General features: G+C 35.4%; 1 protein-coding gene across 1 annotated transcript in view; it reads right to left on the reverse strand.

Moving 5' to 3' along the window:
* Positions 1-215: 215 nt before the first annotated feature.
* Positions 216-17547, reverse strand: part of LOC145781768 (solute carrier family 35 member G1-like) — a 29520-nt gene continuing 12188 nt past the window's right edge. The window contains exons 2-3 of the mRNA XM_082593440.1: positions 1999-3038; positions 216-1315 (exon numbers count right to left, since the gene is read on the reverse strand). Of these exons, the coding sequence (XP_082449566.1) occupies positions 1193-1315; positions 1999-2862 (987 nt within the window). The 5' untranslated portion in view covers positions 2863-3038 and the 3' untranslated portion in view covers positions 216-1192. The remainder of the gene's footprint in view (positions 1316-1998; positions 3039-17547) is intronic.

Raw genomic sequence — 17547 nt, forward strand, 5'->3', positions numbered from 1 at the left:
ACGGTAACTTTCAGACCGCAGTAACTCCTGGACCGTTACACCGGGACGAAAAAGATACTAACTACAAAAATCGATATAGACCTACCAGCACGTTAATGAACGGGAAAAGGCGGCAAAACCTTGAAAGGTTTAAAACAAGCCTGAATAGAAAATCATGTATCGTACTGGTATTGGGTTAGAAGTCAGTAATTAGCACGGCCACAAAGCAGTTTCATGTGTAACTTTTTTATTTATAATAAACGAGTACGGTAATAAAAATCACACGTAAGGTTGACTACAAGAAACAAATAATTGTCAGGAAGTTTGAGCCGAAAAGCGCAACATTTGACTGAATGCCAGCTATTCAAAAATGGAAATGCGTCATCAAAGCCACTTGGTCGTTCTAGTATAATATGACAAAATGTTAAAAAACAAAAAAAAAGAATTTCTCAATAAATTACTTCAAAGGAATATTTTATCACAATACGTTGAATCGACTTAAAATGAAATCAGTTTTTTACTTCATGAAAATCATCGGCAATATAATTGGTTGCTTGTACTGCAATCAGCATAAGGCCCAGTGAAAGCCCCTGAAAGTAGACAAGTTACCCCCCAACGTGACCCCTTCCACTTCTAATCTTGAACCTCGTTTGATTTGTAGCTGATTGTTCGTCCACGTGCGCGATACATGCATTTAAACAAAAAAGTTTTAAAACTTTTCCACGCTTCTCAAGGATGTCATCAACAACGCTGACGTAAGCAAAACGATGATGCAATATTTGTTAAACAAATTTCCTGTAATCTTCAGTGACATCACGGTCGCATGACATAAGCGATAAAGCGGCTCACCTCACAATCTGTTTCATTGTGACTGGATAAAAACAATGTTACGTGAATAACTGGATATATCACAAAATAAAAGTGAAAAGAACTATAGTGTTCAATATTACTTTAATAAACACAAAACAATAAACAACAAAAATATGCACTTTGAATAAACCGAGAATCACTGAGCTGGCCTATAGCTTACAATGAGCCAAGGCGTTTTATTCAGCGTAGGCTACATCATTGCATGGACAAGATCAAAAGGTTGAAACAGTTTCGTCGACTGCACTTGGTGTAAGTTATATTTGACCTATGAGCATAGACCGTTGTAATTTCCGAGTCTTGTCAAATAAAAGCGGATAAAGATTTCAATTTCCGTGGTTTCAGTTCAGCTTTCCTTGTCTCTCTTTAACTTGTAAAGTTTTCTCAACGTTATTCCAAACACGCTGGAAAATATCAAGGCAGACCCACAAATGCTGAGGACTGAAGGAATATCGTGAAGAATCAATATCTAAAAAAATCGAAAGTTTGGTAAGTCTGAATGTCAAGAAAGAAATTCAATATATTTAGAAGATCAAGCAAAGCTGGTTCGTCTCTTGGAGTGTGCGTTTGGAGTGAGCAACTCACGGCAAGGAATGCTCTCCATTGAGAAGCACCTAATGAATGGAATAATTCACAGACTATAACAGTTCAGCAATCATCAAAACTTTCACTCTGCCAATACCGAGCCTGCCCCTGCATCACTGGTTTGAAGCCTCTGCAAGCATGAGGAACTTCCAGGATTACCCTATCAAGGCTTTGTCAGTCCGAAGATAAAGATTTAAAACCAAACCAACCAAGCAGAATTACGGTAATCGCTTAATGTAATGCAACTATCAATGCTCTTAAAGCGTTTGAAAAATATATAAAAACACGGAGATCTGAAGCGGTACAATGAAGGCATTGAAAGTGAGCCTTTCATTATTTCGGATTTAATATATACAATTGCAATGATTAATCTACCACCAAAACTACATGCAACTATTTGTGTATTTGACAGAGATTGAGATTATTTCACTCAATTGGGGAATAGCAACTTTGTTTTTATCTGCTTGTATTTTTGACCATCACAAAGATAAACAATACATGTCAAACATAGCAGAGGTCTACAAATAGGTAGAAGCGACAAAATGTTCATTAAAACAAGACAGTTACCTGTATGACGTAGACAATGACGATCTGTAGGGATCGGATGACCGGAAAGACGGCGGCTCGTTCGTACTGGAGTCCGATAGTGAGGAAGATCTGTCCTCCTATCCCTGTCACTCCGATGAGAAAGATGTAAGGAAGCTCGTGTTGGCATGGCAATCGAAATGAAGACGACGCGACGAGAGCGGTTATGCTGGTGAGCGATCCCATAATCGAATAGTAGAAAATGCTGAGGGATGGATGGGTCTTCTTACCCAGCTTTCGTAGGACAACTATGGTGCTCCCGCTTAAAAACCCCGCCATGACCCCTAATCCCACCCCTAACCCTTTCTCATAGCCATCGCTGCTTCCTTCATGTCCGAACAGAAAACTGGGTTTTGAGATCAAAGCGACCCCCGCAATTGTCGTAAACACCATTATGACGTCAAGAACAGTCAGTTTTTCGCGGAGAAAAATAAACGCGAGCACAGCCGCGAAAATAATGTTGGTGAACATTAGAGTGACAGCGTCACCTACCGGAATGCGCTGGATCGCCTGGTATAGCAGCAGAGAGCCGGTGGAGCCGGTTGCGGCGCGAAGAAGAAGATACTTGAGCATCCCAGGTGAACCGGTAAAGTCGACAGAATTCCTCCGCCAGTTGTACATGACGTAAGGAAGCAAAAGAATGACCTGCACGACACAGCGACTCGCCGTGAGCTGAAGCGCCTCCACTGACGTCACCATCTTGACAATCATCGTGTTGAACGCGTAGATGGTAGCGGCCACGAGTCCGCATGACATCCCGACCCACCAGTAAGGGGATCTTTGCTTTGTTTGGGGAGAGGCGATCTCATCACTTTCAGCAACAATGGAAGTTTCCCGCGAATGCATGTGGAGCTTTGCCGAAATAAACTTGATTGATTGATTGATTGATTGATTGATTGATTGATTGATGCATCTGAGGACTGTAGAGAGCTGACAAATCACATTTCAAGAATTATTTGCGTCCGGTGAGAAGCGGGCTGATGTAATCACGTGACTCAAGCGCAGCGTCGGATTGTTATTAACTGAAAAAGAAAAGCAAAGTACTTAATCTGTCATACTTCTGGGCTTCTGACGGAGGGGAATCTTGCAACATGCATCAATGCTCTCACGTGATGGCTTTGCTCCCACGTCCACCTTCAGCAAACATTAAGGTTACACACTGGTTGAGAATTAAAATGTAAATGCACCCTTTTCATTATCGTGGTTCTCTCACTGGCTGCTTGACCTATGCCCTGCTTATTTTTTATTTCGCTGGTTGCTAGCTGGCCCACAACTGGGGACTCCAACTAAGTTGTTTAAAATTTCCCCTTCTTTGCTTTGTATTATTGGGTCGAAAATGTGACCAGTGGCCATTTCCGTTATGTTTTTTCTGGCACAAATGTCCCGTGAGCAACTTTCCAAAAGGTACCATAAAAAAGTCCCTACTTTGAAATTTGACCAATCAGAGTCGTGCTGATCAGTAGCGGAGACACTTTAACATTTATTACTTTGAACTATGTTTGGTAATTACAGAAGAAAAAACATCAATAGGCATAACAGTGGTGAGAATCAAACTAACATCAATGAAATGACTACCATCGTCCTAACTCTCTGCGCCAAGTCAGCCGATGACTTAATTTAGCTACGATTTGCATTTTTCCTTTGTTCTTTCGAAGTTTCAACATGGGGGATTTTTTATGGTACCTTTTGGAAAGTTGCGTCCCGTGACGTCACAATACTTATCCGGTGACATGCAAAGTGAAAGAAACAGTGAAAAAATATTTCCAACTGCAACACGCCAACTAATCTATAACTTCCCTGTGGGCATTTCTGCTTTTTCGTCTCATGAAGTATGCAACCACAGAACCAATCCGCCATTGCAGTTGCTGCTGTCTGTACTTTTATTCTCAGTTTATTTATTTTTATTTTATGCTTTTATACAGTACTTTTATTTTATATTGATGCTTTACGTTGTTCTTCCATCTGTTCACGAAAATGAAACAAAACATGCCAATAAACTTCCATTGCACAACTGATAAGTCCATATTTGATTTAATTGCTCAACGCTACGTCCTCGCACCCGTTCCGGAAGTTGGTACTCTATTGCGTCACGCAGTGAACGCTTCATTGTCTTCACATTGCTCATGCTCAGTGACGTCACACAAGACAAACAAGCCGACATTGCAAACCATTGAGCCGGAGAATGATGTAACTGCGGCGACAGCACAGACATTCATTGACAGCCTTTTACAGAGACAGGCCCGTAGCCAGCCGGGGGCCAGGGGGGGCGTCGCCCCCCCTGAAAAAAATTTCGCCCCTCTGGCAAAATCCCAACATTCTCGAGCAACAGCTACAATTATAATGATTTTGTCCATCTTTCCCGTTGCAGAGCTCCAACCTAGGCCCAATTAACTACAATTGTTTTGTTTAGTTAACAGCTAAGATGAATAAACAATGTCGCCCCCCTACCCCCTCCTTTGGCAACCTCAACATGTTGAATTCAACCAAAGCCAACACGTGTTAGGTTGGTAGAAAAATTGTCAGAAACTGTGCAAAATGAAAATGTTTTGGGAAAGAATGATAACCTAACAAAGAGGGAATGGTTTTCCAACAGGCCTGCAAACCGGTACAAATTAGGCTATTTGATATCAGCTGTCGCTATTCTCGGTACCATACCTAATTCTAAGGGTCAGTGATAACCAATTTGTGCAGTGATAAACCAAATTTGCGCAGTGATAAATCGCAAAATGTGCAGTGGTAAACAGGGGCGCCGGAACGATTTTTGACTGGGGGGGCAAGATTACGAAAAAAGGGCACTTTTGTTAACTAAAAGGCCAATTTTTTTTTCAAGTTTTGAGATAAAATATAGCGATAATGTTAATCTATCAGCTCACTATGTATTGAGTAATGGTAGCCTACAAGTGTCCGGTACACAAAGAAGGGCATCATGCTATGTTATAATGATGTAACCTACTGTCAATAAAGCAGCTCCACTAGGGCTCTTCTCCAGATTCTTGGGATGCGCAGGTGACGCAAGCAGCAGGAAAGGAATTCTTTTAACCAGGACCTCATAGAGGGGGCAGCTTGGAGTATTAGTTCCGGGCATAGGTGGTCAAGGCCCGGGGATTTGCCTGGCTTTAGGTGCTAGAGGGCGGAGGCAAATTCTTCTGGGGTAAACTCACCAGAGATGTTGCCCTCGACAGGTGTTGGGACCTTCCAGAGGTCCGTCATTTCCTTGAGGACGGACTTGTCTGATTCACGGTCTCTCGTTCTGTGCACTCCATTTTTCACAAGTTGTGAGACGATGGCATTTGCTGAAATGGGGCATTGGCGACGAGAGGCACGTGATCTGCCAGTGAGGTTGTTGAGTGTACTCCAAGCTGTGCAGCTGGAGTGCGTGAAGTCGATTGAGTCTATGGCTTCTGTCCAGCGCTTCTTCCTCTTTGAATCCAATCTTGCCAGCAGGGCTGTTGCTGAGTTGGTGGTGGCGGTACCCTGGGGGGAACGGAGGAAGTCGCGGTAAAGCCTGTCGCACTCCACATCCCAGCAAGGTATGTAGTTTTTCCGTCGACCTCGCGGGATGGAGTCTTTTGCCGCAGATATGATTGCATCACAGAAGTCCTGGTAGGCTTCATCCACTTTGATGGTGTGTGGGGATGGGAGGTACTGCGTAGCTTCGTTTGTGAGGAAGCTGTAGTATTCCCAATCGGCCTTTCTGAAGTTCCATCGCTTGACAGGCTTGCTCGGAATAGGTGTGGCAAGCAAGGGGGCCGTGATTAGCGAGGGTCGGTGTTGAGACCTTGGGAACTTCTCTAACACACGTCTGTCCGGCTGGCGATCATCGGGGTCATCACTTGCGAAAGCCAGGTCTGGGTTCGTGCCAGTGTTCCAACGACCGGAATGGAAGCTCGGTGCGCCCTTAGGATCGTATAAGAGGGCGAGGTTGTTGTTGGTTGCCCAAGCGGCCAGACTATCTCCGTCGTTGTTGATGGAGTTGTACCCCCAGTCAGTGTGGTGGCAGTTAAAATCGCCAGCGTAGAGGCTGGGGTGGGGGAACACTGGGATGGCTGTTGATGTTATCCGCGAAGGTGGGGGCTTGTAGACATTGACGATGTTGTAGCCTGCTACATCTACACAAAGCCACTCGATCTCCGATTGAGCTTGGGATTGGTCAACCAAGGACCAGCTCAGCCGGTCATGGACAAACGTGGCGAGGCCGTGTTTCCTGCTGCAGGTTGCGCCTGCTAACCCAAAAACCCCCCCAAACATATAGTCCAGAAGAACAGCTCATACGACGAAGACGAAGAATAAAGCAGCCTGGGGCCATGGCCGCTAAGTAGTGCTTGAATGACCACCGGTGCTACCTCCTCAATCGGCCAAGTTTGGCCGCCGGTCTATTCTAACCTATTATTTAATTTCGCAATAGAATGATCGTGGATTAACTGTCGAAAATAAGTAGTATCAAAATGTGACGCAAAATTAGGACAGCGCGTCATAATCGCCACTGTTGCATTGTGCTAGAATATTTTTTATTGATGAAATATATCCATCTGCGATCACCAGCGCTGTAAGTCTTGTTTGTAATTGCCGACGTTTATTTTAACAAAGTCTTAATCCGAAGTGCTAATTTAGATCGGCTGGCAATATTGTCGTTTTTATGTCGATTCGATGTTATCGGACATTGAATCGTTGTTAAAAAGGAGAACTAGGTTAGTTGACATCCGAGGGGAAAACATTTTTTGATCATATTTTGCAAAAATTACGCTTCTTTTAGTAATGTCCTTCACATCATTGATATACTTATTTTATTACCTTGCCGTCATCAGTAGTTGGAGATGCATGTCCATGGCCCCATCGGTATCACCGGAAGTAGCACCAAAGGTGGACCCAAGGGTATTGACGGAAGTGGTATCCCCGGGTATCATCACAGACAGGGTATCACCATCTGATTTCGGCGCGTGACATCATTCTATGAAAGTATTTTATTAAATTTGATAAATAATAATTGTTTTTGAAACGCGTTCCTTTCTTGTTTTTCGAATCTGTTAAGAGTGATATTAATGAAACCGTTTTGTTCTTCACAGCTGTTGGTGGTTAGGCGTAAAACTCTCATAAGCAGTTTTGTTGTGGATGCACGAACTCAACCTGCTTCCTGAAGTAGACTTTTATAAACTAGCCTAGCAAGCAGCTGGTACAATGCACTCTTAGTCAGTTAACATTATCTAGTTTTTCTTGTGTTGTTAGATTGTCAGAGTATGATAGTAAAGTTTAGATGTGATAATTTGTACTGAAATATGTTAGCAAAGTTTAATATTGGTTCGTTTATCTAAGCAGACAACACAAAGATTGTTATCGATGACTTCTGTCTCCACCCTTCTTTGTGGTCGTTGAAGGCCTTCCATGAGTAACTCCCCCGCAGGTCTAGTTGTTTCACTTTGTAGGCGTGAAGTATCAGGTTCCCCGGAGAAGAACATATATCGTTGTTCTGTTCTCGAGCGATGGTTGTTGATCAAAACCCGTCCATCTCTTGTGAAACTGCTATGTGGACCGTTTAAAAATTGACTGGTGATGATTTCTATGAAACGCGTTCCTTTCTTATTTTTCAAGTATTCACACCTGTTAAGAATGCTCATGGTAAGTTGTTTTGTTCATTTTTTTTTTAAATTTAATTTGATTGGTATGTTACTTACAGAGGGCTCCATTTTGCAAAGTTTATGAAATGGATGGGTATATTCTTTATAAAAAAATTTCAATAGGCGTTTTTTTAATTATTTAAACTTAAATCCAATTCATTAACCAAAAAGCGAACCTAGAAATAAAAAAGTATTGGCTCCCTTACTGATCATGACTCTTCAACAAATTTATTACAACGCAATACCATAAACGAATGTTTGTTTTTCTTCTCGTACAATACGTAGTGGGAACTGATCGCGTGTAAGTTAGCAAACTGTCTGTCTGTATGTATATGTTTTGTATATGTTCTGTATGTGTCTGTATGTTTTGTTAATTTTTTATCGGTTTGGTTGCAGCCATGTTTTTTCGTGAAGCTGTTTGCTTGCAGGAATAGAGTTTTCACTATTGATCCTGGTAAGTAGGTCTACTGGTTCGATTCCAGGTCTTTCCAAATAGTGTGTTTCATTTTTATGGGCAGTAGATCTTTCGAGTTTCATAACTTGTCATTGATTGGTGGGATCTTTTGGTAATTTTATTGGTATATGAGGTTTCACTGTTGTTTCGAATGTTTAGGTTGATTGAAGATTTCGTTGTACTTTGATGAGTTTTTTGATCTGTGGATCGGTTTTAGTTCATTGTACGGCAAATGATCAAAGGGTTGGTTATAATTATTATAATCTATGACTTGTCCAAAAACCTTAATAAATACTGCATTTAATCATCTTGAACAATAATAAATACTGCATTTTTTCATCCTTTCGGTTAATCTTCGTTTCGGTTTATGTTAGTTTCGATAAACCTTTATTTCTTTAGGTCTACGTTTCGCTAAAACAGTGGTTTCAGCTAAACCTTTATAGTAACGTTTAATACATGTAACTATAACCGGGAGAAATAGCTTGGTCAAAACAACGTAACTTTAGGTTTATCATACAGGAATAACAGTTACGATTGTGTGTTATGATGCTTATTACAACTAAACCACACTCTATGATAATGACATGACGATACAACTCAATACACAACCACTAAATTAAGACATGTAGAACCTCCTGTTTTAGTTGTGTTCAGTTTAAACCCATGTATCTTATCATTGATAATAATTTTGATAAATACAGCTAACTTGGAAATTATTTTTGTTGATATAGTATCGCTTAAAGATTGTAAGAATAATGGCTTGGTTAAAACAACGTAACTTTAGGTTTATCATGCAGGAATAAATTTTATATTTTTATTTTAGAGAATGCTAATACCAGCTAAACAATCAACATTTCTTTTTTACAATGAGAACACCAAATGAACAGCTATAGAGCAAATTGTTACAACATATACTTCTACAATCGGAGGACTGGAAAAAAATCAACAAACCTAGCACAATCTATATCACAAATTGTTACCTTAAGACAAGCATGAAAAAATACAAACCTGCAGAATGAGAGCTCAAATTTTGCAACACGTAATGACACCTGCTGATAAAAACACACAAACAAATCTCCAAACACAGATTTTAACGTTACAAATTATGCAACAGAAACTTGTGATATTTTGTTGTAGTTTCTTAAGCTTGTAAAAATAAAATTGCAATTTGTTGAAAATATTTTTTAAGTTTGTAAAACAAAACTTAAGTTTGTGACTTAACATAATTTTTCATGTGTATGTTTTCAGAGGTAAACTTTCAGTTTACAATTTGTCAAAACTACTTTTTAGTTTGTAAAACAAAACTTAACTATTTTTTTTTTATTTAAAATAATTTTTCATGTGTATGTTGTTAGAATAAAAGTTTTTAGTTTACGATTTGTCAAAACTACTTTTTAGTTTGTAAAACAAAACTTAACTATTTTTTTTTATTTGAAATAATTTTTCATGTGTATGTTGTCAGAATAAAAGTTTTTAGTTTACGATTTGTCAAAACTACTTTTTAGTTTGTAAAACAAAACTTAACTATTTTTTTTTTATTTAAAATAATTTTTCGTGTTTATGTTATTAGAATAAAACTTTATGATTTATTAAAATCATTTTTTTTCAGTTTTGTAAGTTGCAGAACTAACATTTTTTTAATTTTTTAATTTTTTTTTTCGTGCTAATGTTTTAAAAAGTTTTAGTTTACAGTTTGTTGAAATAATTTTGTTTTCAGTTTTAAATTATGGAACTTAAAAGTTTGTAGTTTGTTAAAAGTATTTTTCAGTTTAATAAAAGTTATGTTTGTGATAAATTTTTCGTGTATATGTTGTTAGAACAAAACTTTCAGTTTACAAATTGTCAAAACTACTTTTTAGTTTGTAAAACAAAACTTAACTATTTTTTTTTTTTTTTTTTCGTGCTAATGTTTTAAAAAGTTTTAGTTTACAGTTTTAAATTATGGAACTTAAAAGTTTGTAGTTTGTTAAAAGTATTTTTTAGTTGTTGGTGTTTGCAATGAAAAGTTTATGATATATTAAAATTCTTTTTTTTTTCAGTTTTGTAAGTTACAGAACTAACATTTTTAATTTCTTAAAATAATGTTTTTTTGTTTTTTTTTGTGATAATGTTTTAAAAAAGTTTTAGTGTACTGTTTGTTGAAATAATTTTTTTATTTCTCTCAAGAATAATACATCTGCTTATTTATTCTTTTTGTTTAAGATGAGGTATTTCCAGCAGCCATAAGCTTACTCCCAGCAACCTTAAGCGTATTTCCAGCAACTTAAAGCACACTTATGATTTGCAAACTCTTAAATTGTTTTTATAATATTAATCTAAAAAGCATAAAACACTTTTGATGTGTCACACATGAGACTTTTGAATGACAACACTGTTTACTTAGGGTTTCACCTCCATTCGGTTCTGAAGGTTTTATTGTTGAGCTGTTGGATCCGTGATCAATCCCACGCTTACATTTTTAAAACGGATTAGTGTCTTGTTTATACTATGGTCACAAGTATTTTTTTTTCACATTTTCAACCACTGTTATTTTTGTTAAACACACGCATGGTTTACTTTGTAGATGCTAAAAATTTTATACTAGTAGTTTTATGAAGAATATTACTTAAAGTGATTTATATTTTCTACCTGCTACAACTGCAATTTAATTTCACATTCATTCTTAGCGATTTAGAGATTACTTATGTATATTCTTCCTATTCCATAAGTACAATTCATCTGTAAAGATAATGATTACCTATAACTAACTGTTTTGAAGTAACAACACAATATTTTTGAATCGTGGTAAGTTGTATTGCATAAATCAGTCTTAATGCTGTTTTATTAAAAACGTCTTTGGTAGGCTACATAGGCGTTGCATTTTGCAAACTCCAGAACCACTGCACAAGATTGTTTAAGAAACAGAAGAAGTCACGGAGTTGCATTGTTTTGATGATATGCTTTGACGGGTAAAACTTTTGTAGTATTGACGTAAATTTACCATTCAAGGGTTGGTAGTTTATAAGTTTATAACACAAGATTCACTTTAGTTATAACTTAAGATTCACTTTAGTTTCCTTGTTGACTTGCATAAGTAACTAATCAATGTTGTTTTATGAACTTTCATGCAGGTTGCTGTTTCGTTAAGGTTCTTCAGTTTTATAAAGTTCAGTGCTTAAACTGTTTTGTAATTATATCTAACCTAATATGTAACCTCTAACAAATATTCCAAACTATTTTATCACATTGAAAGATGTTTTTCTAGTAACCCATTGTTTTATACGTTCTATATGCCTCTAACTTTATGTAATGATTTTTCCACATCTAGCCTACTTATAACCTAATTTCAGTGAGGTAAGGTATATTTAAACCAACAACTTTCTATGAGTATCAATCCACAACTTAATTTTTTTCACTTCAATTCATTGCTGGGTGAAAGCACACAAGCAGATCTCGGAAACAAAAGATTATTTTATACCAGTCCTAATACATTGTCTTGTATTCATCCAAACTTCAAAATTTATCTGTTACACTGATTGATTTGTATAAAAACGAACCCATAGTTTTTTAATTCCTATCAAATTCGTCTAACGAAGTGGATCTTACAACTTAATCACTTCCCTTAATTGGATGACACCCTTTAATAAACTGCTAGCATCTCCTGTTTGAAAAGCTTAGGCACCTGCTATGGCACATAATTTCATGATCACGAGTTTTCACAGTTGAATTATGACTTAAACGTCTTTGTTTTATCATAGTCAAAACATTTTTTAAATGAAATTGCAATAAACTGTTTTATGGTGTTCAAAACAGACGTAATATAACAATGTTTAGTTTGGTCATGCGTACTGAACACTAAGTTAAGGTGTTGATCTTAGGTTTTTACGTGTTTTCTGGATACAATCTACTTATCACAAGTTTACTTATAATAAAAACGGCGGATAAAAACAAAGAAACTCAAGTTAGAATGATGTAACCTTCGGGATTTGCGATAATTTTGTACCTACAAAATGTCAATTTTGAAACTGAACCAAAGTTAAACACATATAACGATAACATTTTACTTGTTTATATACAGAAATACCAAAAGTATTAATTATTTCCAACCATATAACGCCATCCATTCGTTTAGAATCGACATAACCCATTTGTTTAAACAAGTCTGAACACGATTTATATGAAATTAGCGGTTTATTTTAAATCGATCACAATATCGTTTCGAATTGATTTTGTGGCAATTAAGGTTTTATTTTAGTTTTCGGTAAGTGTTTATTTATTTACATGATGTAAAGGTATGATTTTGTTTTTTCATTTCACTGTGTTATTGCTTGGTAAATTTTTGTTAGTATCTCAGCCTTTTGTGTAACTTTAAGTGTTTTGTATGATCTAAATAAAAACCAAGCAATATGATACATTTCATGGTAACTTTTGAACAAGTCTAAACCGGTTTTGATGAAAATATGGTAGAAAACACATGATGATGCTTTATTAAATGACCCACGTGTATCACCACGAGCCAAACAAGTTGCAATAATTTTGTTTCACGACATCAAAAAGCTTTGTGTTCGTAGATTTTAATAATTGTTTGGTCTGTAATTGACTTAACCGGTTTGTTTACCATCAACTTACGTTTAAACATAAGAAAATTACTTGAACGCTCTACTTGGATACATAGTACTATAGCATTTACGCGTGATGATTACTTTTAACAACTGCAAACCAATGATGCCAATTTATTCTACAGATCCATTAAGTAAAGATTTGTTTATCATTATCCGGCACTATTTCTATTGTCTTTTCACCATTGAATCAGTTCCTTGGACTTTTTTTGTCGTATGTTGTGTAATGTTTAATTCTTAAAAATATGTTATTTGAACATTTTCCGCTTTTATGCTTATCCTCATCTCAAACAGATTGCTTGTGAAGACCGTATATTTTAATAGTTTCCATATTTTAGTAAAAATTTCCATGTTTCATTTAACTCTTTTATCTTGTTCCTACATCTAAACTTATTGTTTGGTTCCTCCTGAACTGTCTTTTGGTCACATGTTCCTGGTGCTTCATCTTTATTACCCTATCTCACTTAGAATACACTGGTTTGTGGTTAGTCTATGTAATACCGACGTATACACTTTGTACTAGCTTTTACTTCCAGACAGTAGATTCATCCTCTTTATCTTCACTTAATCTTACAGTATAACTGCTTTAATTTCTTCCAAACACCTCTTCTTTGGTATTTCTCTGATCATATTGGACCAAAACTTAATAAGTTTATCAACTAGTTTTTCTGTCTTTACATATCCATCGTATTTTACCACCACTCGTATGTATTTTCACAGATATTAATCCAAAGGTAAAGATTTAATTTTGTGTAACATTTTCAAAATAACCTCAAACGATTATTTAAGACATGTACAAAATATCATAAAATTATCTTTCAACCTAAAAACAAGAAAGAAAGAAAAAAAAAAGGTATGTCTATGCAATACTTTTCACTAAACACAGATGCAAAATTGTTAAATCACTCAGTTTTGATGATCACTGTCTGTTACACAATAACAATATATCTTTTGCTTGAGAAAAACGTTTTTTTCTTTTAGATAAGTCACATATCTGTACACACCTTTCCACAGTGATTGTCTAACAAAGTGGTGCTCCTTCCACAACACTTACTCGAGATGTTTGTGGTGATGTGCTTGTATTTAATATGATTAGGTTATGCTAACTGTAAGCCATCAAACAAATTCTAAGACAATGTAAGACTTTCACCAAAGCGTATTTGTCAAGAAAAACTAGAATATACTATATAGAAAAATACTTTATGTATTCTATATAATTTTTATAGGTATAATATGATATAATAGGTATAATATGGTATAATATGATATATATGTAATAAGAATATAATAGAAAGATATATTTTTATAGGATAATCTAGTTATAATATGTTTTTCTGCAAACGCGCTTTGGTGAAAGTCTTACATTGTCTTAGAATTTGTTTGATGGCTTACAGTTAGCATAACCTAATCATATTAAATACAAGCACATCACCACAAACATCTCGAGTAAGTGTTGTGGAAGGAGCATCACTTTGTTAGACAATCACTGTGGAAAGGTGTGTACAGATATGTGACTTATCTAAAAGAAAAAAACGTTTTTCTCAAGCAAAAGATATATTGTTATTGTGTAACAGACAGTGATCATCAAAACTGAGTGATTTAACAATTTTGCATCTGTGTTTAGTGAAAAGTATTGCATAGACATACCTTTTTTTTTCTTTCTTTCTTGTTTTTAGGTTGAAAGATAATTTTATGATATTTTGTACATGTCTTAAATAATCGTTTGAGGTTATTTTGAAAATGTTACACAAAATTAAATCTTTACCTTTGGATTAATATCTGTGAAAATACATACGAGTGGTGGTAAAATACGATGGATATGTAAAGACAGAAAAACTAGTTGGTAAACTTATTAAGTTTTGGTCCAATATGATCAGAGAAATACCAAAGAAGAGGTGTTTGGAAGAAATTAAAGCAGTTATACTGTAAGATTAAGTGAAGATAAAGAGGATGAATCTACTGTCTGGAAGTAAAAGCTAGTACAAAGTGTATACGTCGGTATTACATAGACTAACCACAAACCAGTGTATTCTAAGTGAGATAGGGTAATAAAGATGAAGCACCAGGAACATGTGACCAAAAGACAGTTCAGGAGGAACCAAACAATAAGTTTAGATGTAGGAACAAGATAAAAGAGTTAAATGAAACATGGAAATTTTTACTAAAATATGGAAACTATTAAAATATACGGTCTTCACAAGCAATCTGTTTGAGATGAGGATAAGCATAAAAGCGGAAAATGTTCAAATAACATATTTTTAAGAATTAAACATTACACAACATACGACAAAAAAAGTCCAAGGAACTGATTCAATGGTGAAAAGACAATAGAAATAGTGCCGGATAATGATAAACAAATCTTTACTTAATGGATCTGTAGAATAAATTGGCATCATTGGTTTGCAGTTGTTAAAAGTAATCATCACGCGTAAATGCTATAGTACTATGTATCCAAGTAGAGCGTTCAAGTAATTTTCTTATGTTTAAACGTAAGTTGATGGTAAACAAACCGGTTAAGTCAATTACAGACCAAACAATTATTAAAATCTACGAACACAAAGCTTTTTGATGTCGTGAAACAAAATTATTGCAACTTGTTTGGCTCGTGGTGATACACGTGGGTCATTTAATAAAGCATCATCATGTGTTTTCTACCATATTTTCATCAAAACCGGTTTAGACTTGTTCAAAAGTTACCATGAAATGTATCATATTGCTTGGTTTTTATTTAGATCATACAAAACACTTAAAGTTACACAAAAGGCTGAGATACTAACAAAAATTTACCAAGCAATAACACAGTGAAATGAAAAAACAAAATCATACCTTTACATCATGTAAATAAATAAACACTTACCGAAAACTAAAATAAAACCTTAATTGCCACAAAATCAATTCGAAACGATATTGTGATCGATTTAAAATAAACCGCTAATTTCATATAAATCGTGTTCAGACTTGTTTAAACAAATGGGTTATGTCGATTCTAAACGAATGGATGGCGTTATATGGTTGGAAATAATTAATACTTTTGGTATTTCTGTATATAAACAAGTAAAATGTTATCGTTATATGTGTTTAACTTTGGTTCAGTTTCAAAATTGACATTTTGTAGGTACAAAATTATCGCAAATCCCGAAGGTTACATCATTCTAACTTGAGTTTCTTTGTTTTTATCCGCCGTTTTTATTATAAGTAAACTTGTGATAAGTAGATTGTATCCAGAAAACACGTAAAAACCTAAGATCAACACCTTAACTTAGTGTTCAGTACGCATGACCAAACTAAACATTGTTATATTACGTCTGTTTTGAACACCATAAAACAGTTTATTGCAATTTCATTTAAAAAATGTTTTGACTATGATAAAACAAAGACGTTTAAGTCATAATTCAACTGTGAAAACTCGTGATCATGAAATTATGTGCCATAGCAGGTGCCTAAGCTTTTCAAACAGGAGATGCTAGCAGTTTATTAAAGGGTGTCATCCAATTAAGGGAAGTGATTAAGTTGTAAGATCCACTTCGTTAGACGAATTTGATAGGAATTAAAAAACTATGGGTTCGTTTTTATACAAATCAATCAGTGTAACAGATAAATTTTGAAGTTTGGATGAATACAAGACAATGTATTAGGACTGGTATAAAATAATCTTTTGTTTCCGAGATCTGCTTGTGTGCTTTCACCCAGCAATGAATTGAAGTGAAAAAAATTAAGTTGTGGATTGATACTCATAGAAAGTTGTTGGTTTAAATATACCTTACCTCACTGAAATTAGGTTATAAGTAGGCTAGATGTGGAAAAATCATTACATAAAGTTAGAGGCATATAGAACGTATAAAACAATGGGTTACTAGAAAAACATCTTTCAATGTGATAAAATAGTTTGGAATATTTGTTAGAGGTTACATATTAGGTTAGATATAATTACAAAACAGTTTAAGCACTGAACTTTATAAAACTGAAGAACCTTAACGAAACAGCAACCTGCATGAAAGTTCATAAAACAACATTGATTAGTTACTTATGCAAGTCAACAAGGAAACTAAAGTGAATCTTAAGTTATAACTAAAGTGAATCTTGTGTTATAAACTTATAAACTACCAACCCTTGAATGGTAAATTTACGTCAATACTACAAAAGTTTTACCCGTCAAAGCATATCATCAAAACAATGCAACTCCGTGACTTCTTCTGTTTCTTAAACAATCTTGTGCAGTGGTTCTGGAGTTTGCAAAATGCAACGCCTATGTAGCCTACCAAAGACGTTTTTAATAAAACAGCATTAAGACTGATTTATGCAATACAACTTACCACGATTCAAAAATATTGTGTTGTTACTTCAAAACAGTTAGTTATAGGTAATCATTATCTTTACAGATGAATTGTACTTATGGAATAGGAAGAATATACATAAGTAATCTCTAAATCGCTAAGAATGAATGTGAAATTAAATTGCAGTTGTAGCAGGTAGAAAATATAAATCACTTTAAGTAATATTCTTCATAAAACTACTAGTATAAAATTTTTAGCATCTACAAAGTAAACCATGCGTGTGTTTAACAAAAATAACAGTGGTTGAAAATGTGAAAAAAAAATACTTGTGACCATAGTATAAACAAGACACTAATCCGTTTTAAAAATGTAAGCGTGGGATTGATCACGGATCCAACAGCTCAACAATAAAACCTTCAGAACCGAATGGAGGTGAAACCCTAAGTAAACAGTGTTGTCATTCAAAAGTCTCATGTGTGACACATCAAAAGTGTTTTATGCTTTTTAGATTAATATTATAAAAACAATTTAAGAGTTTGCAAATCATAAGTGTGCTTTAAGTTGCTGGAAATACGCTTAAGGTTGCTGGGAGT

This window comes from Aplidium turbinatum, chromosome 13 (assembly GCF_918807975.1).
Source record: "Aplidium turbinatum chromosome 13, kaAplTurb1.1, whole genome shotgun sequence".
In the NCBI taxonomy this organism is placed as follows: Eukaryota; Metazoa; Chordata; class Ascidiacea; order Aplousobranchia; family Polyclinidae; genus Aplidium; species Aplidium turbinatum.